Source organism: Hemitrygon akajei, chromosome 12 (genome assembly GCF_048418815.1).
Source record: "Hemitrygon akajei chromosome 12, sHemAka1.3, whole genome shotgun sequence".
Taxonomy (NCBI): domain Eukaryota; kingdom Metazoa; phylum Chordata; class Chondrichthyes; order Myliobatiformes; family Dasyatidae; genus Hemitrygon; species Hemitrygon akajei.
Window position 1 is genome coordinate 63,889,943 of NC_133135.1, and position 27,495 is coordinate 63,917,437.

The window sequence follows — 27,495 nt, forward strand, 5'->3', positions numbered from 1 at the left end:
GTTTGAAACTGTTGGCAATCCTTCATCCAAAAATACAGAATCAGTGGTGCCATCTTCAAGGATAGTGTCCGTTGATGTTACGTTGGAACTTACGGAAATACTTTTGGTGATCAAGGATATTTTCACCCCATTGCTTGTGATTTTTGAATCCATGGAATAATTTTCAGGAACTATGGTCGTTTTCATTCCTTCAGCCAAGATTTTAGGATCTGCGAACCCACTTTCAAAAGCATTGGATGTTTTCATGGTGTTATCCAAGATTTTAGAATGCATCTTCCCATCTTGAAGAACAGAAGTATTAGTCAATCCTGTTTCCAAGAGTTTAGAATCTGTGGAACTACCTTCATTAACAAAGGGTGTTGTTAATCCTTCACTTAATACTTTAGTAACCCTTGTCCCATTCTCAGGAATAGATAATGTCAATACTGCTTTAGAATCATTGGTTCCATTTTCAGGAATAGCTGATGTGCTGACCATGATGTTGGTGATTTTAGAGTCTGTCATTCTATCATCGGTAACAGCAGATATTGTAAGTATTTTCATCAACATTTTTGAATCCACGGTTGTCACCGGAAGAACAGAAGGAGTTGTCATTCCGTTATCGACAACTTTAGAATCTTTGGAATCATCTGCTGGAAGAGAGGGAGTTATAATTTTGTTCAAACTAATGGAAAGATTGTCAGCAACTGACTGTATGTTTGTTCCATTTTTCAGGATTTTTAAATCCATGGAATTATTTTGAGAAATAATGGTTGTTGTTTTTTCCAAGATTTTATAATCATTGGCCATGTCTTCAGGAACAGGAAACATTGTCATTCCTTTATCCAATATACTAGGAGCTGCGGTAGTCTCTTTTAGTGCAGTGTATGCCATCTGTGTATCTGATGGTCTTGTTTCTCGGGAATCAACTTCTGCAGTAGAGGCAGTTGTTACCACTTTATCCAACGATACAGATTCTGGGATGTCATCTTCTGGAGCACGTGAGGGCGTTATTCCTTTGTTCAAGATTTTTGAATCTGTGGAAGCCACTCCAGGAGGAGTGGTTACTTTTATTCCCTTATTCGTGATTTTAGAATATGTGAACCTATCTTCAGGAACACTATATGTTGATGTGCTTTTATTCAAGTTCATAGAATCCCTGGTCCTACCCTCAAGAAAAGTTGATGTTGTCAATACATCATCTACAATTGTAGAATCATTGGTGCTTTCTTCAGGAAGAGAGGGCACTGTTATTGCATTATCCAATATTTTTGAAACTGTGGATGTATCTGCCGAAATATTGAGTGTTCCCAATTTTGTAGCCAAAACTTTAGAATCTGTTATCCCATCTACAGGAAAAAGGGGAATTGTTTTTCCCATATCCGTGACCCCATCTTTAGGAATAGGAGGTGTTGTTAACCCTTCAGCTGAAATATTAGATTTTGTGGAACCATCTTCAGGGAAAGGGGATGGTGTCATTACTTTTAACTGTGGCTTTGAATTTATGGTCTGATCTGTTGAAGCTGGGAGCATTGTTGTTCCATTTTCCAAGAATCCAGTGTTGGATAAAGGCACAGAGAGAGTTGCATTTCCACTCTTGGGCGTATTAGGATCTATGGACATCTCTTCAGGAATAGTGTCTGTTTTCATGCCTTTTTCTAAGATTTTATATTCTGTGGAATTATCCTGTGGGATAAAAGCTGTTGTCTCTTCTTTATCCAGAACTTTAGATATCACTGAAGCATCAGTGGGAATGGAGGGAGTCTTCGTTTTGTTATCCAAGGTTTTATAAATCATGGAAGAATCTTCAGTAATTGAAAGCATTGTCATTTCATTGTTCAGGATTTTTGAATCCGTGGAATCTCTCGCAGGAACAGTGGTTGTTAATCCCTTATCTAGGATTATAGATTCACTGGTCACAACTTTGGGAATGGAGCTTGTTATCATTCCTTTGCTTGGTTTACCAGGATCTGCAGAAGATATTTCTGGGACAGTGTGCAATGTTATTCCTGTATCCACATTTTTAAAATCGACAATCCCATCTTGAGGAACTGCTATAGAACTTGATCTCTCATATTCAGGAACCTTGGACCATGGCATCACTTTATGCAGCATTCCAGAATCTGTTGTCACCTCTCCTGGATTAGGAGAAGTTGCCATCCCTTTATAAGATACTTCAGACGCCATGATCCCATTTTCAGAACTAGTTGTCATTTCAGTATCCAATTTTTTTAAATTGAATGAGGTATCTTCATAAAATTGTGTTGCCAATTTCTGATCCAAGATTTTGGAATACGTGATCCCATCTTTGGGGAAAGGGGAAGTTGTAAACATTTGATGTGGGATTTCAGAATAAGTGGCCTCACCTATCTTAGCAGGGAATGAAGTCATTCCATCATATGACATTCTTGCATTTGTAGAGGCATCTACAGGAACATGGGAAGTTGACATTCTATTATCCAATATATTAGAACCCATGGAATTCTCTTCAGGGAACGTGTTCTTTGACGTTGCAGTGTCCAGAATGTTATAATTCCTGAACTCACCTTCAGAAGAACTATAGGTTGTCACTTTGCTAGCCAAGGTTTTAGAATACTTATTCCCACCTTCAAGAACAGAAGGTGTGGTCATTCTTCTATCCAATATTTTAGAATCTGTGAAACTACCTTTATCAGCAAAGTGTGTTGACAGACCTTCATCTAAACCTTTCACAGCTACGGTCCTATCTTCGGGATCTGAAGGTGTCATCACTACATTATCCAAGATTTTAGGATCACTGGTACTAGCCTGAGGAAATGGGGAAGATGTTATTATTTTGTGTAACATTTTGGATGCTGTGGTGTCACCTACCGGAACAGAGAGCGATGCCATTCCCTTGCCTGAGGTTCTAGCATTTGTAGAAGCAGCTTCAGGAAGAGCAGAAGTTGTTTTTACACTCTCCAGAACTCTAGGACCAGCAGTGACCTCTTCAGGGTCAGTATTTGTTGTCAATCCCTTGTCCAAAATTTTCGAATCTGTGGGAACATCTTGTGGGATAGGGGATGTTGTCAGTCCTTTATGCATGATTTTAGAATTTGCAGAATAATCTGCAGAAAGAGAGGGTGTTATCGTTTTATTATCTTGAGCTTCAGAACTCTTGGAAACATTTTCACTAACCAAGGGCGCTTTTATCCCATTGTTTGGAATTTTTGAATTGAGGGTATCGCTTTCAGGAACAGACACTATTTCTTCATCTAGGGTGTTAGAATTACTGGAGTTATCTTCAGGAATGGGAAATGTTATTGTTCCTCTATCCAGTTTATCAGGAACTGAGGAAGTCTGTCCTGAGGCAGAATGCATTGTTGTGTGTGCATCTGAGATTGTAGATTTTATGGCAGTAACTTTCATAGAGGGCATGGTCATTGCTTTATGCAAAGACATAGAATCTGAGCTAGCATCTTTAGGAATAACTGTTGTCATTTCATTATACTGTATTTTTGAATTTGTGGTAATGGCCTCAGGAACAGTGGTTGTTTTTATTCCTTCATTCAGGGTTTTGGGGGTTGTGGACCTATCTTCAGGAACATAATGTGTTGTCATTCTGTTTTCCAAGGTTTTAGAATCCATGGTCCCATCTTCAGGAATAACAGATGTTGTCATGACTTCCGCCAAAATTTTAGAATTGAAGGTTCCATCTTTTGAAACAGATGGAGTTATCATTCCATTATCCAAGCTTTCAGAGTCCCTAGATGTATCTGCAGAAGAACTAGTTGTTGTCACTTCTTGATCCGAGATTTTAGAATCATGGTTTCCAAGTTCAAATCTGTTGGGATTGATGATGGTCGATCCTTCACTTACTTTAGCACTTCCATTTTCTGTAAAAATAAGTTGTGATAAATCAGAAAAAAAGATGATTCACTAATAATTCATCTTTATTTGCTTGGGGCATACCCCCACTCAGCTATCAATAAATTACTTTACAATGGAAACATTGTTTTACGTTGCTTGTGGACAAAAACCTTAGAGTTGATTTTGTCCTGTCTTCTTCCAATGGTTAGAACATAGATCAGTACAGGTGCTTCGGCCCATGATGTTGGGCTGATCTTTTAACCTACTCTAAGATCAAATGAATAACCTACTCTAACCCTTCCCTCCTAAATAAACCTCCATCTTCCTATCATCCATGTTCCTACCTAAGAGTTTCTTAATTGCCCCTAATGTATCTGCTTCCACCTCCATCCTTGCAGGCTGTTTCACACACCCTCTACTCTCTGTGTAAAGAACTTAACTCTGACATCCCCCTACACTTCTCTCTAATCACCTTAACATTATGCCTCCTTGTATTAGCCTCTTCTGTCTTGGGGGGGGGGGGGGGTAGGAGAGGGAGAAAAAGCCTCTGGCTATCCTCTCTATCTAGAGCTCTGTCACGTTACCTCTCATCCTCCTTTGCTCTAAAAAGAAAATTCCAAGCTTGTACAACTTATCTTAATATTTCCTTTTTTCCCTAATTATTCACTCATTACTTTCAAGAGCAGGCAAACCACCAAGGGGATCCTGTAATCTCATGTTTAGCTAAGATTGCCTTTTGCTAATGTTCCTAGAAAACTGTTGTGACATACTGTCCCCTGGCTATCCAAAAAATTCATTTGATATTTCAACAGATCTCATTCTCGATGGATGCATTGCGGTGCCTCAGGAGTCCCTATCTTTGTGGCTGGATTTCCTATGCCCCTACCACAAATCGATTTCCGCATGAAGTGAGATCCATGTATTTTATGTCTCTAATGTTACTAGTGGATTAGGTCAGAAATTTGCCTGTCCTCTCCATTAAGATTTCTGGCTTGAGGGATTCCACTTCTAATTTGCCTACCAAAGTTGTCTGTCCTTCCTCGAATAAGTTTCTTTCAACTATGATAAAAGTCATACCTAAGTTGCAGGAGGCAGGTACCTGGGTGGCCGTCAGGAGAGGGAAAGGGAATAGGCAAAGTAGCCTTGTGGGGTTTTCCCTTAACACTAACTATATCCACTGCTGGGGAATTCAGAAAGACCAGGTCTCTGGCATGGAATTTGGTTCTGTGGCTCGGAAGGGAAGGGGAAAATAGAAGTACAGTAGTGATGATTCCATAGTTAGAAGAATGGATAGGAGATTCTGTCGACATGAAAGAGACACCTGATAACATATTGCATCCCAGGTGCCAAGGTCAGGGATGTCTCATACTAAAGGGGGTGTGTGAGCAGCCCGAAATTGTGGTACATATTGGTACCAACGATATAGGTAGGAAATGGGAGGAGGTCCTGAAGAAAGGATATAGGGAGTTGGGTAGAAAGGTGAAAGGCAGGATCTCCGGATTGCTGCCTGTGCCACTCAACAACGGGGCGGCATGGTAGTGTAGTGGTAAGCACAGTGCTTTACAGTACAGGTGACCCGAGTTCAATTCACGCCATCGCCTGTAAGGAGTTGTTTCCTTCTGGCGCTCCGCTTCCTCCCACAGTGCAAAGAGGTTCCAGTTGATTGGTTAATTGGTCATTGTAAATTGTCCCATGAGTAGGCCAGGATTTAATTTCGGGATTGCTGAATCCAGTGTCTCAAAGGTTCAGAAGGCCTACTCTGCACTGCATCTCAATAAAATAAAACTAGATAAAAAAATAAGAATAGGTTGATTTGGTAGATGAATGCGTGGCTGAAGAATTGGTGCAGAGGGCAGGGTTTCAGGTTTTTTGGATGATTGGGATTTCTTCTGGGGAAATAAATGATCTGTTCAAAAAGGCTAGATTACACCTGAGCCTGAGAGGAAACAATGTCCTTGTGGGCAGGTTTACTAGAGCTTTTGGGGAGGGTTTAAATTAATTTGGCAGAGGAATGGGACAGGAGTGACAGGGCTGAGGATGGGGCAGTTGGTATACAAGTAGATGCAGTGTGTAGTGAAACTGAAAGGAAGGACTGGTTGATGTTTGGGCAAAACTGTAGTGATGGAATGAGGTGCAGTGTAATGTGAGAGCAAAATCGAAATGGGTGATGAATGTAGGACTGAAGGTATTATATTTGAATGCCAGTAGTATTTGAAATGAGGTAGATGATCTTGCAGCGCAGTTAGATATTGACAGGTATGATGTTGTGGGCATCACTGAGTCATGACTGAAAGAAGATCATAGTTTGGGGCTTAACAACCAAGGATACACAATGTATTGAAAGGACAGGTAGGTAGACAGAGAGGGTGGGGTTGGCTCTGTTGGTAAACGATGAAATCAAATCATTAGAAAGAAGTGACATTGGATTGGAAGATGTAGAATCCTTGTGGGTGCAGTTAAGAAATTGCAAGGGTAAAAAGCCTGACAGGAGTTATATACAGGCCTCCAATCAGCAGTCAGGATGTGGAACACAAATTACAATGGGAGATAGAAAAGGCATATAGAAAGGGGCAATGTTATGATAGAGGGGATTTCAATATGAGGGTAGATGTGAAAATCAGGCTGGTGTTGGAACCAAAAGAGAAGCTTGTGGTTGAGCCCAGCAGGAGAAAGGCAATTCTGGATCTGATGTTGTGTAATGAACCAGATTTGATTAGGGAGCATAAGATAAAGAAATCCTTAGGAGACAGTGATCATAATATGATAGATTTCACCCTGCAGATTGAGAAGGAGAAACTAATGTCAGATGTATCATTTTTACAGTGGAATAAAGGGAATTACAGAGGCATGAGAGAGGAATTGGCTACAATTGATTGGAAAGGGACATTAGCAGGAATGAAGGCAGAGCAGCAGTGGCGGAAATTTCTGTGAGAAATTCAAAAGGCACAGGATCCTAAAGACGAAGAAATATTTGAAAGAGAGGATTACACAATTGTGGCTAACAAGGGAGGTGAAAGACAGCATAAAAGCAAAAGTGAGGGCATAAAATTTAGCAAAAAATAATGGGAAGTTTGAGGATTAGGAAGCTTTTAAAAACCAACAGAAGGCAACTAGAAGCCGTAAGGAGAGAAAGGATGAAATATGAAGGTAATGTAACCAGTAATATAAAAGAGGATAGCAAAAGTTTTTTTCAGATCATACAAAGAGGGAAAAAGAAGTGTGAGTGGACATTGGAGCACTGCAAAATGACACTGGAGAGGTAGTAAAGATAGACAAAGAAATGGTGGGCAAACTTAATAAGTATTTTGCACCAGTCTTCACTGTGGAAGACAGTAGCAATATTCCAGAAATTCAAGAGTGTCAGAGGACAGAAGAGAGTGTAGCTGTTATTACTAATGAGAAGGTACTTGGGAAGCTGAAAGGTCTGAAAGTAAATAAGTCACTTCATCCAGATGACTACACCCCAGGGTTCTGAAAGAAGTAGCTGAAGAGATTGTGGAGGCATTAGTAATGATTTTTCAATGAAAACTAGGTTCTGGAGTGATTCCAGACGACTGGAAAACTACATGTGTAATTTCACTCTAAGAAAGGGAAGAGGCAAGAAAAAAGGCCAGTTAGCCTGACTTCAGTGGTTGGGAAGATGTTGGAGTCCATTATTAAGGATGAGGTTTCAGGGTACTTAGAAGCACATGATAAAATGGGCCAAAGTCAGGATGGTTTCCTTTAAGGGAAATCTTGCCTGACATATCTGTTGGAGTTCTTTGAGGAAATAACAGGTAGGACAGACGAAGAGGAGTCAATGGATGTTGTTTACTTGGATTTTCAGAAAGCCTTTGCCAAGGTGCCACACATGAAGCTGCTTAACAAGTTAAGAACCCGTAGTATTACAGGAAGATATGAGCATGGATTGACGACTGGGTAATTGGCAGGAGGCAGAGAGTGGAAATAAAGGAGGCCTTTTCTGGTTGGCTGCTGATAAGAAGTGGTTTTGTCCTTTGAGGCTGGTGTGTGGAACTGCTTCTTTTCACATTGTATGTCAATGATTTGGACAATCGAATTAATAGCTTTGTGGCCAAGTTTGCAGATAATACAAAGATGGGTGGAGGGGCAGCTAGTATTGAGGAAGCAGGGAGTCCACAGAAGGATTTAGATAGAATGCAAGAATTGTCAAAGAAGTGGCAGATGGAATATTGTGTAGGTAAGTGTGGACATGCACTTTGGTAGAAGGAATAAGGACTATTTCCTAAATGGGAAGAAAATTCAAAAATTAGTGGTGCATCTTCTAGTGCAGACTTCCCTAAAAGTCAATCTGCAGGCTGAGTCGGTGGTAAGGAAGGCAACTGCAATGTAAGCATTCATTTTGATAGGACTAGAATATAAAATCGAGGATGTAATGGTGAGGCTTTATAAGGCATTGGGCAGACTGCACTTAAGAGTATTATGAGCAGTTTTGAGCCCCCTGTTTTAGAAAAGATGTATTAGCATTGGAGAGGATCTAGAGTTCTTGAGAATGATTCCAGGATTTAAAGGGTTATTGTATGAGGAGCATTTGATGGGTCTGGGTCTGTCTATACTTGCTGGGGTTTAGAAGAAAGAGGGGGATCTCAGTGAAATCTATTGAATATTGAAAGACCTAGCTAGAGTGTATGTGGAGAGGTTATTTCCTATAATGAGGTAGTCTAGGACCAGAGGGCACAGCCTCACAATAGAGGGATGCTATTTAGAACAGAGATGAGAAGAAATTTATTTAGCCAGATGGTAGTGAATTTGTGGAATTCATTGCCACAGATGGCAGTGGAGGCCATGTCATTGGGCCTATTTAAAGCAGAGGTTCTTGATTAATCAGAGCATCAGAAGTTACAGGGAGAAGGCAGGGAACTGGGGTTGAGAGAGATGATAAATCAGCCATGATGGAATTACGGAGCATACTCGTAAGGCAAAATTGCCTAATTCTGTTCTGATGTCTTATGGTCTTATTATTTCTGTGTCCCCTTATCCATTTCCAAACCTTTAGTAGAGATACCATTACCAATTATTCCTCTGTCGGCTCTCCTTCCGAGAATTAGCTCTGATTTGTTTTGATAATTTTGCTCAATCTAATTGTCCTTATCCTTCTGTAGAATGATTATCCTGTCTTATAAGTTGAGCAACCTGTGCACACTGTAAAATATTACGCATTTTAATTATGAAGCACTGCCATCAAATAAATCAATCACATTTTAAAGTCCAGAATCTGCAAACAGAATCACTCATTTTGTTATAAAAGCTTCCCCATACTTAGCTTCATGGACTCTTCTTTGATTTTTGTGTTATCATCCAAAAAGCTGGCAGCATCTTGTTGGGGCAATGTATCGCTGATAAACTCTGGTTTCTCTGCTGTTGGCTTTCTTGTGGAGCTGGTGAACACTAAACTTGCTCTTGTTGTTGCCACGAATGCAGGATTTTTCCAGATATCTGATTATAAGTAATAGCAGGTCGTTACAACTTTTATTGTTTTAATTTCATCTTTTCATAACCAAAATAGAGCTTATGCCAGCAATACAATAAAGGGAAACAGTGTGGCTGAGAAACTTATCTTTGGCATTTAAAGTGTGCTAAGAGATTCTTGAAAGGCATGCCAAGAAATAATTTGTTCATGGGTTTTCTACAGCAGAATTTAGTGGCACCAGTGACCCAGACCAAGGCTGGATCAAGGACAGGAAGGGCTGTTAGCAGGGAAACTGATTGGAGTTGAGGAAAGGAATGGCTTTCCGTTGAAGCATGAATGTGGGAAGATTAGAGACAGGAACTTGGTGAGGAGTTTAGATAGGGATCAGTGCCAGAGCATTTGGAAGACATTGGCAGGCTGAGGAAGATCAAGCCTTTGGAAAGACGTTGGCCAAGAGGTTCAAGAGAGGTAGTCATGATCATATTCCACATGGGCAAAAGTGACTTCAACCAAAACAATGATACACATCCTATTTTGTATACTGTTCATTCATTGCAAGTTGTAACATTAGTCAGAGATGAGGAACAGAGAAATGGTGAAATTGATCTTTAAAAATGTTACAGGATTATGAAAGTAAGTCTATAAATCCATTCAACCAGCAGCAATATTTTTGAATTCATATTCCGGAATTCAGAAATATTGCTGTAATGGGAAATGATTTTTTAATCTGTCTTCAAAATTACAGTAGAGTGAATGAAATTTACTGAATTTTTAAAGATGTAGCAGTAATTGAAGACAAATAACCTCTCTGAACATGTTCAAGCAACATTTTTTTAACTATTCTGTGCTGCTTACTGAATAAAGCTCCTCTTGGAACATTTGCTCATCTGCACTACCAGACCTAGCAACACAAACAAAGCACTGAAAAATGGGAAAAGCAAAAGATCTGTAGCCGCACTTCCACACCAGGAAGCTTTAACCTACCTTTTTCACAATTTGCAACAAAATCTGAGCAGCAGTCCCCGTAGTTCATGCAGGAAGGATCACACTGACATTTCCGTCCACGCTCATGTTGCTCAAAGCAGCGTCCAGAACAGGAGGTTTCTGCCCAGAGTCAGAACAGATTTGGTATACAGTGCAATGTGAAAGGAGCATACAAATACAAGGTTACTTTCAGCAGACTGGTGGGAGTGATATAGCACTGAGTCAGACATCTCAGTTACATCTCTGCTGGAATAGTACTGGAAATTTAGGATGAACACAACTACTGAACTTTTACCTTGGGCACTGACACAATTAAACTTATTAGTGAAACTTTCCCATTCACAATTACCTTGCTAACAATATGCATAGTGAATAACCAAATGCTTGAGATACACCAGATGTGCCCAAGCCTCTTGGGGTTGGTTTGCCATCAACATGGGTTACTGCATTCCCCAGAAAATTTAGGGTTGAGCAATTCATTTTATTCATCAGATCATGAAATAACAATATGATTAAGACTGTACTTGATAAAAATCCATAGCGATTAAAGAGGAACAAAGGAGGCCACTCTTCCACCCTTGGATTATATGTCACTGTCGAGAGCACAGTCGCTGTTGGCTGCTGGTTACCTGATGTACAGAGAGTCCTGTAATCTTCGCAACATTCTCCATAACGAATACATTCACCGTCACAGTGGCACTTGGTGCTTCGGTCGTACCCGGAAGCACATCTGCCTCTACAACTGTCTTCATTTTACAAAAAGAAAAACAAAATGAACAGATATAAATAAGACATTCAAATATTGATCCTATTTACTGAGACGCACTCTGCAAGATCAATTAGAAATTGCCTATACCTATTTCTACACCGATTTTAAGTCATTTTCTGGATATAGCTTCTTTGATAAAGAGCTTGAGAATTTCACTCGAGGAAGTGTGGCGGCAGATCACTGGCCCTTCCCATTTTTCTGTGCTTTGTGTTGGTAGTTCTGGAAGTGAGTGCAGGAACATCATGTTTCATGTTTCACAACAGCGGGGCTGAAGGTGTCGTCTCAACTGCCCAAGTGAAAGAACGGAGAGAAGGCGGGGCTTCCAGCGGGTGGTGGGGTGGGCAGGGGGGATTACTGAGGCTCTGAGAAGGGTGTTGAGTGGGGCTTTGATTATGAGGATCGCGGTTTAAACTAAGAACATCAGGGCTTCTTCGAGCTGAGGCTGAATTTTGGAGGAAGCTGACTGCGGCACATGTGTCTTGCTGGAAACCAGAGAAGTACTTTTCACATGGGGTGGGGGGGCTTGTTGAGGGGCTGCATTTTAGACACTCTAATCGCAAATGGTGGGACAGCAAATTAAGCAGAATGGCATTGTTTCTCGTTTTGAATATTGAATATTTTGTTTTAGAAGTAAACTGCTTTAAGTGAAATGTAGGAAAAAAGATCGAGGGGAATGGGAGGAGAGAAACGATTGGAAGAGGGTGTGTTCTGCATCTGTCTCAAGGGAAATGGAGGTGGATGAGGGATGCGTGACGGCAGAGTTGGGGCGGGTGGATGGGGTGGGTGGACAGGGCAGGTGACTCTAAGATGTAATGGGATATGAAGTAAGCTCGCAGAATACAGTGCAGAAATGAGTTTTGGTCATTCTAGGAGATCAGATTATTATTTAAATGGTGAAAGATTGCAGTATGCTGATGTACAGAGCAAGTTGTGAGTGCTTGTGCACAAATGGCAAATGATTGGTTTGCAGATACAACAGGTTATCAAGAAGGGGAATGGAATGTTGGCCTTCATTGCTAGAGAGGTTGAAATTGAGAATATGCTGCAACTCTATAGGGTGCTGGTGAGGCTGTACCTGGAGTGCTGTGTGCTCTTCTGGCTACTTTATTTGAAAGATATACTGGCAGTGGAGGCAGTGCAGAGGAGGCTCACCAGGCTGATTTCCAAGATGAGGAGATTAGCCTATGAGGAGAGATTGAGTTGCCTGGGACTATGCTTACTGGAATTCAGAAGATTGAGAGGGGATCTTATAGAAAATAAGAAAATCTTTTTTTTTTGTAATTTATTTTTTTATTGAAGTTTATTATCAAACATTTCCATAAGATGTGTTTCAGACATTGTACATATATATCATATAATCATATATATCACAAATCTCCACAAAGTATTTATCTGAGGTACACACTTATAGAAAAGAGTGGAAAGAAAAAACAAGCAAAAGGGAAGAACTACGTACAAGTAGGGAGTGATCTTTTCTTTTACAACAGATTCATTGATCTGTGAGAATAAAATCAGGCCTATGAGGCATTATGTAGTTAAACCATTTTTCCCAGTATGATTCAAATTGTTCCAAATTGCATAAAATTCTCTTACGTTTGATTGGATTTAATAGCCCATTGACATTAAAAGAAATGAATTTTACCTTGTCCTTAGCCATTTGTATTTATCTGTCAATGTATCATTGAAATTAGAATAAAACTTAATCGATCTACTCCCTGAACAAATAAGAACCAAGAAACGCAAATAATAACAAAAATGGCAACGAACATGTGATTCCAAGGCTGAGGTCTCTAGTAGATGACCCTGCGTTGAGCTAGAGGAAATGTCTAGCTGTGGGGGATAACCCCTTCCTACTTGTGAGTTGAGGGCCCCCATTGCAGTATTCATAAAAGTCAGTGAACAAATCCATTACACAGAAAGGATTTCCCTGTGTACTCCTCCTATATACATATATATATATATATACATACACACACACACACACACACAAATATACATATATATATACACACACGTATTCCATACACACACACACACACACACACATATATTTTGGTGGGGAAAAAGGAGTAAGTGAGTGAAAAAGAATAACAAATAAGTAATATAAAATCCACATTATAATAAGTATTTCTCGAGATAGGTATATCACCATGTACTTTTGCTTCCCTTTAGCTTCTCAACATTTTTAAAGTTAGCCAAACCTTATGGCTCTTCTGAACGCGGTGAGGTCTGTCTTTGGGAAAATCCCGGTCTCTTCCTGATATATTTCTCTCAGCCTCCTCCCGTCTCCTGCCTTCTCGATTCTTGCACTATTTCCCAAGTGGAGCAGGATAATTCCTCAGTCAGGCTTTCCCTCGTTTTGGTCATGTTGATGGGCAGCCCTCTGGCCTTCATGTCTGTAGTCACCTCTTCCATTGTCTGGTACAACTGCGTCCCGTTGTCATAAAACACTCGAAGTTTAGCCGGGTACGGAGTTTGAATTCTAATCTTATTTTGCTTTAGTACTTGCTTCGCTTCAGAGTATTCTTTGCGTTTCTGCAGGACCGCGGGGGAGGGGGGGAATCTTGGTCGAAATATACTAATTTATCGTCGAAAAACACTCTCTTCTTAACCCAGGACCTTCGTAGAATCTCCGCCTTGTTGCTGTACCGAAGGAATTTAATTATTATTGAGTGTGGCTTTCTCTCCCAGGTAGGTTTTGGGACGAGCGCAAGATGGGCTCTTTTAACTTCCAGCTTCATAGCCGAGGGAAGATCCAGCGCGTCCCGCAGTAACTTTCCGACAAACTCTGTCATAGACGAGCCCTCCGCTCCTTCGGGAACGTTGTAGATTCTGATATTTTTCTGCCGTGATCTTCCCTCCAGGTCAAGCAGTTTACCTTCTTGGTGATGTAATATTTTTATTGTCTTACTCAGTATCCGTTCAACGTTTTGAACGCGATCTTCCACCTTCTCAATTCGAGTCTTTGCCATTGGACGCTGGAGAGCTCTGACTGAATATCACGGAGCTGCTGCCCTATTTCTTTCCGGAACTCCCTTATCTCTTTCAGGATTTCGATCACATTCGCCGCTTCGCCTGATCGAGGCCTGGCGGCCGCCTCGCTAGCACACAGTCGGGTAGGAGAGCCGCTCGCTGCACTCCTCTCAGCTGCAGGCTCTGCAGCGTCGCTTTTTTAATTTCCATTCCTTTTCCCCATTCTTGCCCCTCTTTTCAGTTCAAATATTTTTCAAAAAATATTATATTTGATGGGTTAACCGGGCTTAATACGCATTTTCCTGGAGGAGCTAGTGACTTAAGCTGCTATTCTCGACGATGACATCACCAGAACCACTCAGAAAATAAGAAAATCTTATAGAAAATTAAATTATGAAATGGATAGATAAAGTAGAGGCAGGAAAGTTGTTTCCACTGGTGAGTGAGATAAGAACCAAAGGGCTATAGCCTCAAAATTCTGGACAATGAATTCAGGATTGAGCTGAGGAGAAATTGCTTCTTCCAGAGTAGTGAATCTGTGGAATTTTTTGCCCAGTGTGGTATTAGAGGTGACCTCACTAAACATACTCAGGACATGGTTAGATAGATTTTTGCATAGCAGGGGAATCAAGGGTTATGGGGAAAAAGTAAGCAGATGGAGCTGAGTCCACTGCCAGATAAGCTATGATCTTTTTGAATGGCAAAACAGCCATGAAAGGCAAGATGGCCTACTTCTACTCCTATTTCTTATGGTCAAGGACAAAGTCCAATATATTTGGCAGCTTAGTGTCACCCTGAACTCATCTTCCTCTTAAAGTGGAAACTATTAAAGGGAAAGGGGTGGCATTACTCATCAGGGAAAATGTCATGGCAGTGATCAGACAGGACAGACACGGGGGCTTTTTTACTGAGGCTATTAGGTGGAAATGCGGAATGTGAAAGGGATGACCATGTTAATGGGATTATATTATGGACTGTCCAATAGTTAGTGGCATGTAGTGGAGCATATTTCTAGAGAGATCGCAGACAGTTGCAAGAAAATAAGGTTGTGATATTTGGTGTGATTTTAAGTTTACACATATTGATTTGAACTCCCATACTATAAAAGGACTGTTTGGAGTTTGTCAGATGTGTTCATGGAAGTTTTCTCAATCAACATATAGGGGTCCCAACTAAAGAGAGCGCGATACAGGACCTCCTTTCAGGGAATGAGACAGGACAGGTGACAGAAGTGAGTGTAGGGGAACACTTTGTATCTGGTGATCATAATTTCATGATAATAATGGAGAAGGATAGGACCGGTCCTCAGTTTGAGATTCAAAATTGGAGAAAGGATCTGGCAGGCGGGTTGTTTTCTGGCAAAGGGATTCTTTGTAAGTGGATATCTTCAAAAGTTAAATATTGAGAGTATAGAGTTTGTATGTTCCTGTTAGAATAAAAGGCAAGATTACCAGGTTTAGTGAACCTTAATTTTCAAGGGATATTGAAGAAGAAAGATGAAGTGCAAAGCAGGTATAGGCAGCTGGGAACAATTGAGGTACTTCAGTATTAGAAATACCAGAAACACTTGAGAAGGAAAGCAGGAGGGCTGAAAGAAGGTATGAGGTCGCTTTGGAAGATAAAGTGAAGGAGAATCTCAAGGATTTCTACAGATATATTAAGAGCAAAAGGATAGCAAAGGGCAAAATTGGTCCGCTTGAAGATCATCTGAGCGTGGAGCTAAAAAAGATGGGGGAGATTTTAAATGGATTATTTTTGCATCTGGACCTACTTGGGAGACAGACACAGAGTCTGTAAAACTGAAACAAAACAGTCGTAAGTTCATGAACTGAATCCTGATTACAGAAGAGAGAATGCTTGCTGTATTGAAGCAAATTAGGGTTAAAAAATGGCCCCAGAGACTGATGAGGTGTCCCCTTGGACTTTGTGGGAGGTTAGTGCATAAATAGCAGGGACCCTGGCAGAGCCACTTAAAATGTCCTTAACCACAAGTGAGGATAGCGACTGTTGTTCAAGAAAGACTCTAAGAGTAAGATGGGAAATTATAGGCTGGTGAGCCTGATATCAGTAGTGGGTAAGTTATCAGAAGGTATCTGAAGGGACTAGATATGTAAATATTAGGACAGTCAACATAGCTTTGTACATGGTAGGTCATGTCTGATCAACCTTGTATAGTTTTTGAGGAGGTTACCAGGAAATTTGATGAAGGAAAAACAGTGGACATTGTTTACATGGACCTTAGCAAGGACCTTGACAAAGTACCACATGGGAGGCTGCTCAAGAAGATTCAATTGCTTGGCATTTAGGATAAGGTAGTCAATTGGATTCAACATTGGCTTTGGGGAGAAGCCAAAGAGTGGTAGTAGATGTTTGCCTCACCACCTGGGGGGCTGTGACTAATGGTGAGCCACAGGGATCAGTGCTGGGTCCGTTGTTGTTTGTCATCTATATCAATGATCTGCATGATAGTGTGGTAAACTGGATCAGCAAATTTGCAGACGATATCAAGTTTGGAGGCATGGTGAATAGAGAGGAAGGCAATTAGAGCTTGTGGTGGGATCTGAGCCAGTTGAAAAAAATGGACTGAAAATTGCAGATGAAATTTTGTGAAGATAAGTGTGAGGCATTGCATTTTGGGAAAACAAATCAAGGTAGGACTTGCACAGTGAATAGTAGCGTACTGAGGAGTGTGGTAGAACAGAAGGATCTGTGACTACAGATCCAGAATTCCTTCTAAGTTGTGTCACAGGGTTATAAGAAAGGGAAAAGGGAAAAGATGGGAATATTATGGGAAAAGGGTTATAAATTTATATTGTGCCACCCGGCAACACTGATAATTTTTTTGGATGACGGAGAAAGAAGATTTTTTACTGATCATTGGGATGCAGAGGAGTTTGCACAAGAACTCCCAAATATTTGCTTGACACAGTAAAGATTTAAAAGTGAAACAGATTAAAGATGAAGATGGAGACACTGAAGTGAGTTGATGGACATTAAAGTCAGAAGCATATTTAAATATACATTTAATTATATGATACAGGGGGAGAAAGGTAAAAATTTGAGAAATATTAATCGAGAGTAGAGATATTATTTTTTCTTCTCTTATTTTTTTCATGTTACGGGGGAGCTGGGGGAACTTCGGATCGATCGCTACGGGATTCACGTGTGTAATCATGGTGTTTGCCATGACCCGCACAACAGAGGGGGGTAATGTGTTTTTTTTCATTCACAACATTAGCAGGGGGGTTTTTGTTTTTTTTCTTTATAATCTATTTTTCTTTTATCTTTCTTTCTTTGCCTGGATGATCAGAGGGGAGACACATAGCAACATGGAGAATTTTAAAATAATTCCCCACGGTACTATGAGAGTTGAAATATTATGTATTATTATAGACTGGAGTAACCCCGTTAAAAATAATGACTAATTTACTGAATTTTTAAAGTTTTAATGTTAATGGGCTTAATGGACCGGTGAAAAGAAAAAGAATTTTAACATACATTAAGAAAATGAAAATAGATATAGCTTTTATACAAGAAACACATTTAACAGAAATAGAACATTAAAAATTAAAGAGAGATTGGGTCGGAAATGTTATAGCAGCTTCATTTAACTCAAAAGCAAGGGGAGTTGCAATTTTGGTCAACAAAACTTTACCAATTAAAATACAAAATATATTAATTGATTCTGCGGGAAGATAGGTAATTATACATTGTCAAATCTTTTCAGAACTATGGACTCTTATGAATATTTATGCACCAAATGAAAATGATGTAAAATTTATACAAGAGGCTTTTTTGAATTTGGCTGATGTACATGATCAAATATTAGTAGGTGGAGACTTTAACTTTTGTCTAGACCCAGTTTTAGATAGGTCAACAAAAGTTGTTACAAAACCAAAAGTAGCAAAATTAACTTTATCATTGATGAATGATTTAAATTTGATTGATATATGGAGAAGAATTAACCCAAGAGAAAGAGATTATTCATTTTATTCAAATAGACATAAAACTTATTCAAGGATAGATTTTTTCCTACTATCAGCAAATATTCAAGACAGAGTGAAAAATATGGAATATAAAGCAAGAATATTGTCAGATCATTCCCCCTTGATAATGACAATGATAATGATGGATAAGGGGGAATCGATTTACAGATGGCGATTTAATTCAATATTATTAAGACGTCAAGATTTTTGTGATTTTATGAAAAAACAGATTCAGTTTTTTTTAGATACAAACTCACATTCAGTTGATGATAAATTTATATTATGGGAAGTAATGAAGGCATATCTGAGGGGTCAGATAATGAGTTATACTTCTAAAATTAAGAAGGAATATATGGTAGAAATAGATCAATTGGAAAAAGAGATTACAAAATTAGAAAAAGAATCTCGAAGATATATGACAGAAGAAAAACAAAGGCAACTTATTAATAAGAAGCTACAATATAATACACTTCAGACATACCGAACAGAAAAAGCAATTATGAGAACTAAACAGAGATATTATGAACTAGGTGAAAGATCACACAAGATTCTTGCTTGGCAGTTAAAAACAGACCAGGCTTCCAAAACGATAAATGCAATTAGAACAAGTGTAAATAAAATTACTTATAAACCTTTAGAAATCAATGAAACTTTTAAATTTTTTTATTCTGAACTGTATCAATTAGAATCACAAAATGATATTGTTGAGATAGAAAGGTTTTTATCACAAGTAACTCTCCCAAAATTGAATTCGGAAGAACAGAAGGGATTAGATATGCCTTTTACATTAAAAGAGGCCGAAGAAGCTCTAGGATCACTTCAGAGTAATAAATCTCCAGGAGAAGATGGTTTTCCACCTGAATTTTACAAAAAGTTTCAAGATTTATTAATTCCTCCTTTTATGGAGCTAATACACCAAGCAGAAAGAACGCATAAACTTCCAGAATCTTTTTCGACAGCTATTTTAATAGTATTGACAAAAAAAGATGTTGCTGGGTCTTGAGGATCTGAGTTATTGGTTGAGGTTGATTGGGTTGGGACTTTATAGGAGCATTGGAGAATGAGGGGAAATTTGATAGAATTATACTGAATTATGATAGTAGAGATGAGGTAAATGCAAGTAGGTTATTTTTTTCCACTGAGGTTAGTTAAGTTTAGAACTAGAGGTGATAGGCCGAGGTGAAAGGTGAAATGTTTAAGGGGAACATGTGGGGGAACTTCTTCAGTCAGAAAAATGTGGAGGAGACAAAGGACTTTAGAAAGGTGCAGACAAACCATCCCCTTCTGCCCTCTGCAAATGCATGGCTCCTCTGTAGAAAGAGTTCAAATGCACCAAGTCCCTAGGAGTTCACATCACAGATGACTTCACCTGCTCCCTTAATATCACCTCCTTAAACAAGAAGGCACAGCAGCGCCTCCACTTTTTAAGAAGATTGAGGTAAGCAAGGCTCCCACCCCACATCTTAATTGTGTTTTACAGGGACACCGTTGACAAGTCCTGACAAGTTGCATCTCCATCTCGTATGGGAGCAGTTGAGCATTGGACTGGAAGTCCCTACAAAGGGCAGTGAGAACAGCTGAGAGGAGGTCTCTCTATTTTCCACTGGGGACATTTATTAGGAGCGCTACATATGCAAGGCCCTTAGTATTATTAAGGATCCTGCCCATCAATCCAACATCCTCTTTGACTTTCTCTTTGTCCTGCCACACCCTTTGTATTTGAAATGTTACTGGTTAACCTGTTCCATATCTTCCATTTAAAAAAATTAATGCACTTTAATTTGTTATTTATGTGCGATTCATCTGTAGATTTTATCCTACCTTCATAAGTTATTGTGTGTTATGTGTACTACAGTGCTTTACACCCTGGTTTGAAGAAATGTTATATTGTTTCTATATGCATTGTATGGTTTTATACATATATAGTTAAATGACAATAAACTTGACTTGAATGAGCTGGTAGTGAATGTGGGTTTGATTGTAACATGTAAGAGAAGTTTTGATAGGTACATGGATGAGAGAGGTATGGAGGGCAATGGTCCTGCTGTAAATCAGTGGGATTAGGTAGAAGGACAGTTCAGCTTGGAGTAGAATATGGGGCTTCAGATGCAAAGCAACCAGAACACTAGAGATTAATTATTGCAAGAAGGACCCCCATGTGAGGGGCAGGGAGAAAGGTTAATCATCTGCCTATGGGACATCTCCTATTTCAGTGTTATAAGTTAGAGTGGTGTTCTCAGTGAGCATTGGTACAAAAGGAACATTAACATTCAGGACTTAAATTGTTGTTCTGGGGTCAAGATAATTTGCATTGATATTTGTATGATGACAATGAAGTGCATATTTTGAATTAACTAAGATTTGTTAGCGATTTGCCTAACCTAAGTCACTTTGTTACGGATCTACAGGTTCAGCCTCATTGTTTCAAGCAAGCTCCCACTGAACTGCATAGCAGAGCATCACAGGGGTAAGTTTGTAGCTTGATATATTTATGAAAATTTAGACTGCAGATTTAGTATTGTGTTTGTTATGTGGTTGACTCCTTCCCCCTCTGTCCCAACAGAAGATGACGAGTTGCTTTCTTGCACAACATCATTTTTTGAGCAAGTTTTTCTGTGCTTTTTTGTCTTTAACCTTGTAAATCTAATTTGTTGAAGGAATCTGACTTGTAACACCTGATAAAAGTGTATAAGATCATGAGAGGTATGGATAAGGCATTCAAAATACTGTTCCCATGATAGAGTATCAAAAATAAGAGGGCACAGTGTTAAGGTGAGAGGGAGGAGTTTAAAAGGGAATCAAGGGTTATGTTTTTTTTTACAGAGACCTCCACAGAAAACTGTGGAGAGCAATTGATGTTTAAATTTTCACTTCCAACAACCAATTATCTTTGTCTCATGATGATACCTTAACGTGTGAGTTTTCAGGTGAACTGCTTCTGAGGCTAAACCTGAGATATTTTGCATGACTATAACAAGAATAGTACAAAGGCATGAACTGAATCTGTGTGTGGTTCTGAATACGGAAAATCTATTTCTGATTATATTGTAAGCTTTATCTGACTTGCAAATCAGTGCATTCTTTTGCTTTCAATAGAATTTACAAGTTGTTGCATTTATTCAAGTTCAAAGTGTTCTGATAAATTATGAATGATGGCTGATGTTTAAGCTCATTTTCTTCTCACAAGTATGATCATATTAAAGTTGTGTGTAAGAATAATAATTGTTTTTTTAACATGTCTAAGTGGAGCAATACAACTCTGTTGTGGCAAAAGTGCCCCAGTGTCTCTGAAAACTTAAAAACTTAATGAAATCATTTTATTATAAATGTTATTTCATATCAATCACTTACCTTGAGTTTCGATCACTTTTAGCAAATTAAGTGATGACACTGTTAAAAGGATTGTTCGCCATGTGATGAGATTTTGAGGATTAGCCATCTTATCTACTTCTAACTGCACAAAGGAAGCAAAGATTTATGGCAAAGGAGGTGTAATCCAAGGTAATAAAGGCCAATTCTGCTAATAACTTGTTATTTTGATTAGATTTACCTTGCCGGTTGCATGACTGCAGAAAGACAAACATGATCCTTAATCCTATCAACTACCAGGGAAGACAAAACAAGCTTTCGCAAAACGTGGCAGGTTCAATAGCAGTGCCCATTGGAGGCCACTTCACATAAACTGAACTGTGGACTGAAGTACTTAACTGCAGATGATGCTCTTATTTTACGCTTGGCTAGTTTGAGATTGTCATTGTTTAAAAGCTGGATTTCATAGAGTCACAGAGAACTACAGCACAGGAACAGGCTCTCTGGCCCATCTAATCCATGCTGAAACCTTTTAAACTGCCTACTCCTATTGATCTGCATCAGGACCATAGCCCTCCATATCCCTACCATCAATGTACCTATCCAAATTTCTCTTAAACATTGAAATCGGGCTCACATGTACCACTTGTACTGGCAGCTCATTCCACACTCTCACGACCCTTTGACTGAAGAAGCTTCCTTTCATGTTCCCCTTAAACTTCTCTCCTTTCACCCTTAATCAATAACCTCTTGTTGTAGAACCATCCAACCTCGGTGGAAAAAGCCTGCTTGCTCCATCTATAACCTCATAATTTTGTATACCTCTATCAAATCTCTCAATCTTCTATATTCTTAAGAATGCAGTCATAACCTATTCAATCTTTCCTTATAACTCAGGTCCTCCTGACCCAGCAACAGCCTTGTAAATTTTCTCTGCACTCTTTCAACCTTGGTTACATCTTTCCTGTAGGTAGGTGACCAAAACTACACATAGTACTTCAACAAACTTCAATATAACATCCCATCTCCTGTACTCAATACATTGATTTATGAAGAGCAATGTGCCAAAAGCTTTCTTTATGACGCTATCTACCTGTGATGTCACATTCAACGAATTACGTACCTGTATCCCCAGATCCCTTTGTCTACCGTACTCAATTATTTATTTCCAATAATCGGGTTATTTCATATATTAAAAGCAATGTTGCTGCATTTTGTCTACAAACAAGTGTCAAATGGGATGTGTTCTTCCTAAAGGAGCTGCATGTGATACTTAGTTGCTATGCTATATTAGCTTTGACCACTGGAAAGTGTGTTACTGTGAGGAGAAGACTTTTAAAGGGTTGAGTGATTTGAACAAAAATAGTTGATCAATAAAGGAACCATCAGCAAATTGATTTCCCTTTTACTGATCATTGAAATGGAAGCTAGCGGATACCGTGTGTGATAGCACATAAGTTTAAAAAAAAATCAGTATATCAACTCTGATCCTTGGTGTCGTGCTTAGTTAATCTGTGAATGATCTGTGGTTCAAGTTCGCACAAGTCTAATTTCTGCTTGCAGTGGAGGTCATGGGGAGAACTCTCCTTGTTTTTCTAACAGGTTCAGGGGTCTTCTATATCCACCCACTAGATGAAAGATGGTATCCCTGACAGTAGACCACACTCTTGCCATTACATTCAGGTGTTACGACATTTTAGTCTTCAAGTTTTTGGAACAAGCCTAAACTCAAACCTTTGACTCAAGGGTACTGAGTGCGATTTACCACAGAGCACTGACATAGTTAGCATGTCATCTCCACAATTTGCCTCACTCAACTTCATCACATGCTCACTTTTGAAGGACTGAGTTCATCTGACTGCTCTCCTCAAATGCTGACAGGACGATGTTTTCGATATTCTAAGATTTATGTGATTATTCAACTATAGTTTGTATTGGTCTTCAGTTTTTTGGTGTTTTTTTTCTTGTGGCCAATCTGCAGGTGGGCTGTATGTTTGTTTTTGTGAGAGGGAGGGTTTGGGGATCTGGGGTCTGATATTCATGGTGTTTTCTGTGTGGGTGATCTGTTAGTTTTAATGTATGAGTGAGGGGTCGGAGATTTTGATGGTATTGTTGCTGTTCTGTGAGGGAGGGGGTTGTGGATTTGCTGTTATTGTTGCTGATTTTTTTCAGCAGGGGAGGGAGTTGGGGATGTGATGTTATTGTCGCTGTTTCTTTCTTTCTGAGAAAGATGGGTTTGGGGATTTGATGTTATTGTCACTGTTTCTTTCTTTCTGAGGAGGGGGTTGGGGATTTGATGTTATTGTCACTTTTTTTTCCTCTGTGGGGGTTTCGGGGTTTGCAAGTTTTGTTCCTTTTCCCTTTTTGTGTGGGTGGGGGGGGTGTAAATTGATGTCTAATATCTATTTTCCAATGACTCCCATGGTTTTTCTGTATTTCATGGCTATCTGGAGAAAGCAGGTTTGGGAGTTGTATTGTACATGCATTCTTAGACAATGAAATAAACCTTTGGACTTTTTATTCTTTTCTGTATTGAAAACTTGACTCAATATAAGGTTTGTAAGACTTTTCAACAAACCATTTTTTAAAATTTGGGCAAGTTTTCTCCTCTTCCTGAAATTTACATGTTTTAATGCTGAAGTGGCTACTCATAATAATTCTTTCATTTATCACACCTTTCCTCTTGGTAGGCGATATGGTGCTCTGCATATTAATGTTGGTCATTCAATCATAGTTTTTAATTCAAAAACATTGTCAATGAAATGGGCAACTCTTAAGCTGTCATCGTATCTTTTAAGTTTGGAATTGTTCATCCTTAATTAATCTGTTAACCTTAACAACGTTTGGAGAGGAATATGTCTTTGTGCTAATAGTTAACCAGGCTCTAATATTTCTTCAGTGGGATTTAATCCATTTCTCATTGAGGCTTTTCTTTTAGACTGGAGACTACAATTAGTTAAAACATGCATCTGGTTCCTGATTTGTAAAATCTGTGCTGAAAATCACTAATTCTGCTAATAAACTGTACTCTCATCACATTCTCACAGGTGCAATGAAATACTTGCAGCTGTGTTGCAGGCATACGGTGTCATATAAGCGGCATTCACAAGAAAACAAATTAAGCAAAAATTATATACAATTTGTAGAAGAAAACACAAAAGAAATCAAAGTTGATTTTTAGTGCAAAATGGTCAAAGAAGTCATAGTCTCACTAAACTATAGTGATTTGGGTTTTGCCGGTTGATTCAAGAATCATTATCCGTTATAGTATATGTAAGCTAATTATTTATTGAAACCTAGTGACAATCAGTGAATTCAGGACATCAATTCAAGAATGCAAATATCATAGATTTAAAGATTGCTACTTTAAGAAAATATTCTTCCTGTAATTTGTATTAATATAAATGAAAGCAGCAGTTAAATTAATGAATTGTTTAAAAAAATGAATGTGGTAGAATTAATGTTATAAATTGTTTGTCCTTTTGAACTGGTCTTTCTTGCATTCATTTCTTCGATGCATTCATATGAAATGCTCTGATACATTGTGATATTTTCAAGACATTTTTAATACTATCTTTGTTAATTTTATGTAATTGTTAAATAACCAGTATATAGGATATATTCAAAAGTCACTATTATGTTGCCAGACAATTCACCTGGAGAATTTTGACAGTCTTTCAGAATTAACAGCTTTATTTGGTCTAACATTATCCTCTTACAAAATGCTTAAAACTTTTTAAAAAAAATAGAATGCACTAGGAATATATCATCAGAATAATGAATCTAACAAATAGTTACATTGGCAAATAATATTTAAATCAAAGGAGCTAAATAAGTATTCTAATGCAATTTAAGTACTCACCATATATCAATCGTCTCAAGAAATTTTATTAATATGCATTTCAAGGTCTCTGTGCTTTTATAGTCTTTTGCAAGATGATGAGACTGACCAAACAAGATTTGATTTGTCAAACTTTTAACCTATTGCCATCTGAACAGACTAATTGCAATATCCTGCCAATGAAGGTAGTTTTTCTGCATAAACATTGAGAAATTACTTTCTTAAAATAAATCATTCATGTGGTTTTCAGTGAGGCTGATATTGAATATTATTGGAGATGGCTTTAACTTGAAGATTACACACCAGTTCCTAGTTTTGTGCCAAATATGTTGCAATTCACATCCACATTAGAAGAAAACATGTGCTTAAGAAAAGCAAAGTTGCCATAAAAGAAACAAATCATTTATTTGAGAAAAATTGAACCAGGCTTTAAACTAAGATAATGATCTAGCTGGAAAGAGGATTGTTAGCATGATATTTTATAAATGATGGATTGACTACTCAAGGAGAAGCTCAAAATCAGGCGAACTAGGGCATAGGTATTCACATAAGCATGCTCATGCAAGTTGATCCGGTAGTTAAGAAGGGCTACTAGTTGCAAGGTATTGGTAAATATGGCTATTGAATAGGAAAATAGTTATGCTGGGAATAGCAGGATCATTACCAACAGCAGGAGAAAATTAGAAGCAGAGATTATATATGAAATTATTGGACTCTCAATGGAATCTGGAAGGCTGAGGTCTGCCCATTCAAAAGATGGGAATTACTGTTCCTTGTGTTTATTTTGTTCTGATGAAAACCTGTGTGCAAGTCAGAAGATAGGGTTATAGTGGAAGCAAACTGTGTTTGGTCTCCATGGTCTGGAAGAGACTAGATAATGAGTTATAACCACATCCCTCCATTTTATAGAGAGCAGATGTTTCTACGTTTTCATATATATTTCCTCCCAACCCATCCTTATGTTTACTTATCCTATTTTTACACCCTTTACTGTGTAGCATCATCCATTTTGAGATTTAAACAATATTGTCCAACACCCATCATAAAATCACTTGTTCTTCTTTCCCCACTTTACCTATAACTGCACATCTTCATCTCTGCTTCATCTCTCTTTTCAGTTCATCCAAAAACGAATTATGCTTCTCCCTCAGCAGAGACTGTGTGGCTAACTGAGTGTTCCTAATAATTTTCTTTTTTTATTTGATTTTGTGTATCCATTATATTTTTCTTTTGTATTGGACTGGTTGCTTTAATAAGATTCAAAACAAGATCTCAAATCATCTTTATAAATGTAGGATAATATACTTTGCAGGTTTGGTTTAGTTTCTTTGCCCAATATACAAGTGTTTGATGATAACAAAAAAAAGCTTCACCCATCATAAGAAAACTGCATTCTGCATCAGATTTCTGTTTTTTATTCATTTGACCAATTCAACTTTGTGTGTTGATAATTTGGAATCTTTTTTTTCAAATCAAGACCTAGTCGAAGAATCCTTCGAGGAAGTAACTCTGAATTAACTTTACTTTGTATTTTTAATTCAACTAGAACACATTTAATGTAAAACAGAACCAATCAGAACTGTGTACAAAAACGTAAGCTGCCACAATCTACTGACTTGGTGGCTCCATGGAAATAGTAATTGTACCTCATTGGCTGAAGGTCCATCTCATTCAGAGCAAGAAATGAATTTTAAGAAAGGATTAAATATTTTTTTATTTGACATTTTTTGCATCATGATTTCTCTCGATACCTTGCAGCTGAGCAGTGGTTTTGAAGTCCTTTCACTATTGTAATGTAGTGAGGAATAGCTCAAAGCAGGTGTTCTAGTGACATTACTTGGGATACAAATGTTGGTTCAAATACCAGGTTAAAAAAATATATTCTATTCATCTTCTTGTGGGTCTAATGCATCCACTGGACAAGACCTTTGGTTTAATGTCTTTTGAAAGTTTTCACTTTTGAGTATGCGGCAAAAAGATTGTGAGGTGGTGCCCATCCAGGTCTTCAGAGATCAATCCCGTGGGTCTGGAAGCAATGATCATCTGAAACTGAGCGCAACTGAGCCATGTAAGCCGAAGGTATTGAGACTGCTGTCGGTAGCAGACGGTTAGTGACTCTGCTTCCACTACTCTCTTCAGTAGTACGTACTCACTAGTCTTTTAGTCATCAAGTACCCTTACAAGTCCCTAGGTATTTGTCCTCTAGTTTTAATTACTTCCAAGTTGAAAAGATTTCTGCATTCTACTCCATCTATACCCCGTATAATTTTTACTCAGTCATGACCCTCTCTTAACCTGCACTCCAGGGGAAGCAGAGCTAGTCTCTCCTCATAACTGACAAGCCCCATTGTAATGAATTCCTTCTGCACTCGTTTGTTTTTATGTTTCAAAGGATCTG

The 27,495-nt window shown here is 38.6% G+C and overlaps 1 protein-coding gene across 1 annotated transcript in view; it reads right to left on the minus strand.

Annotated features, from left to right (window-relative positions):
• Positions 1–25,133, minus strand: part of prg4b (proteoglycan 4b) — a 41,033-nt gene extending 15,900 nt beyond the window's left edge. The window contains exons 1-6 of the mRNA XM_073063292.1: positions 25,119–25,133; positions 21,299–21,401; positions 10,849–10,965; positions 10,220–10,339; positions 9,085–9,261; positions 2,830–3,833 (exon numbers count right to left, since the gene is read on the minus strand). Coding sequence (XP_072919393.1) covers positions 2,830–3,833; positions 9,085–9,261; positions 10,220–10,339; positions 10,849–10,965; positions 21,299–21,401; positions 25,119–25,121 — 1,524 coding nt within the window. The 5' untranslated portion in view covers positions 25,122–25,133. The remainder of the gene's footprint in view (positions 1–2,829; positions 3,834–9,084; positions 9,262–10,219; positions 10,340–10,848; positions 10,966–21,298; positions 21,402–25,118) is intronic.
• Between the last annotated feature and the right edge of the window lie 2,362 nt (positions 25,134–27,495).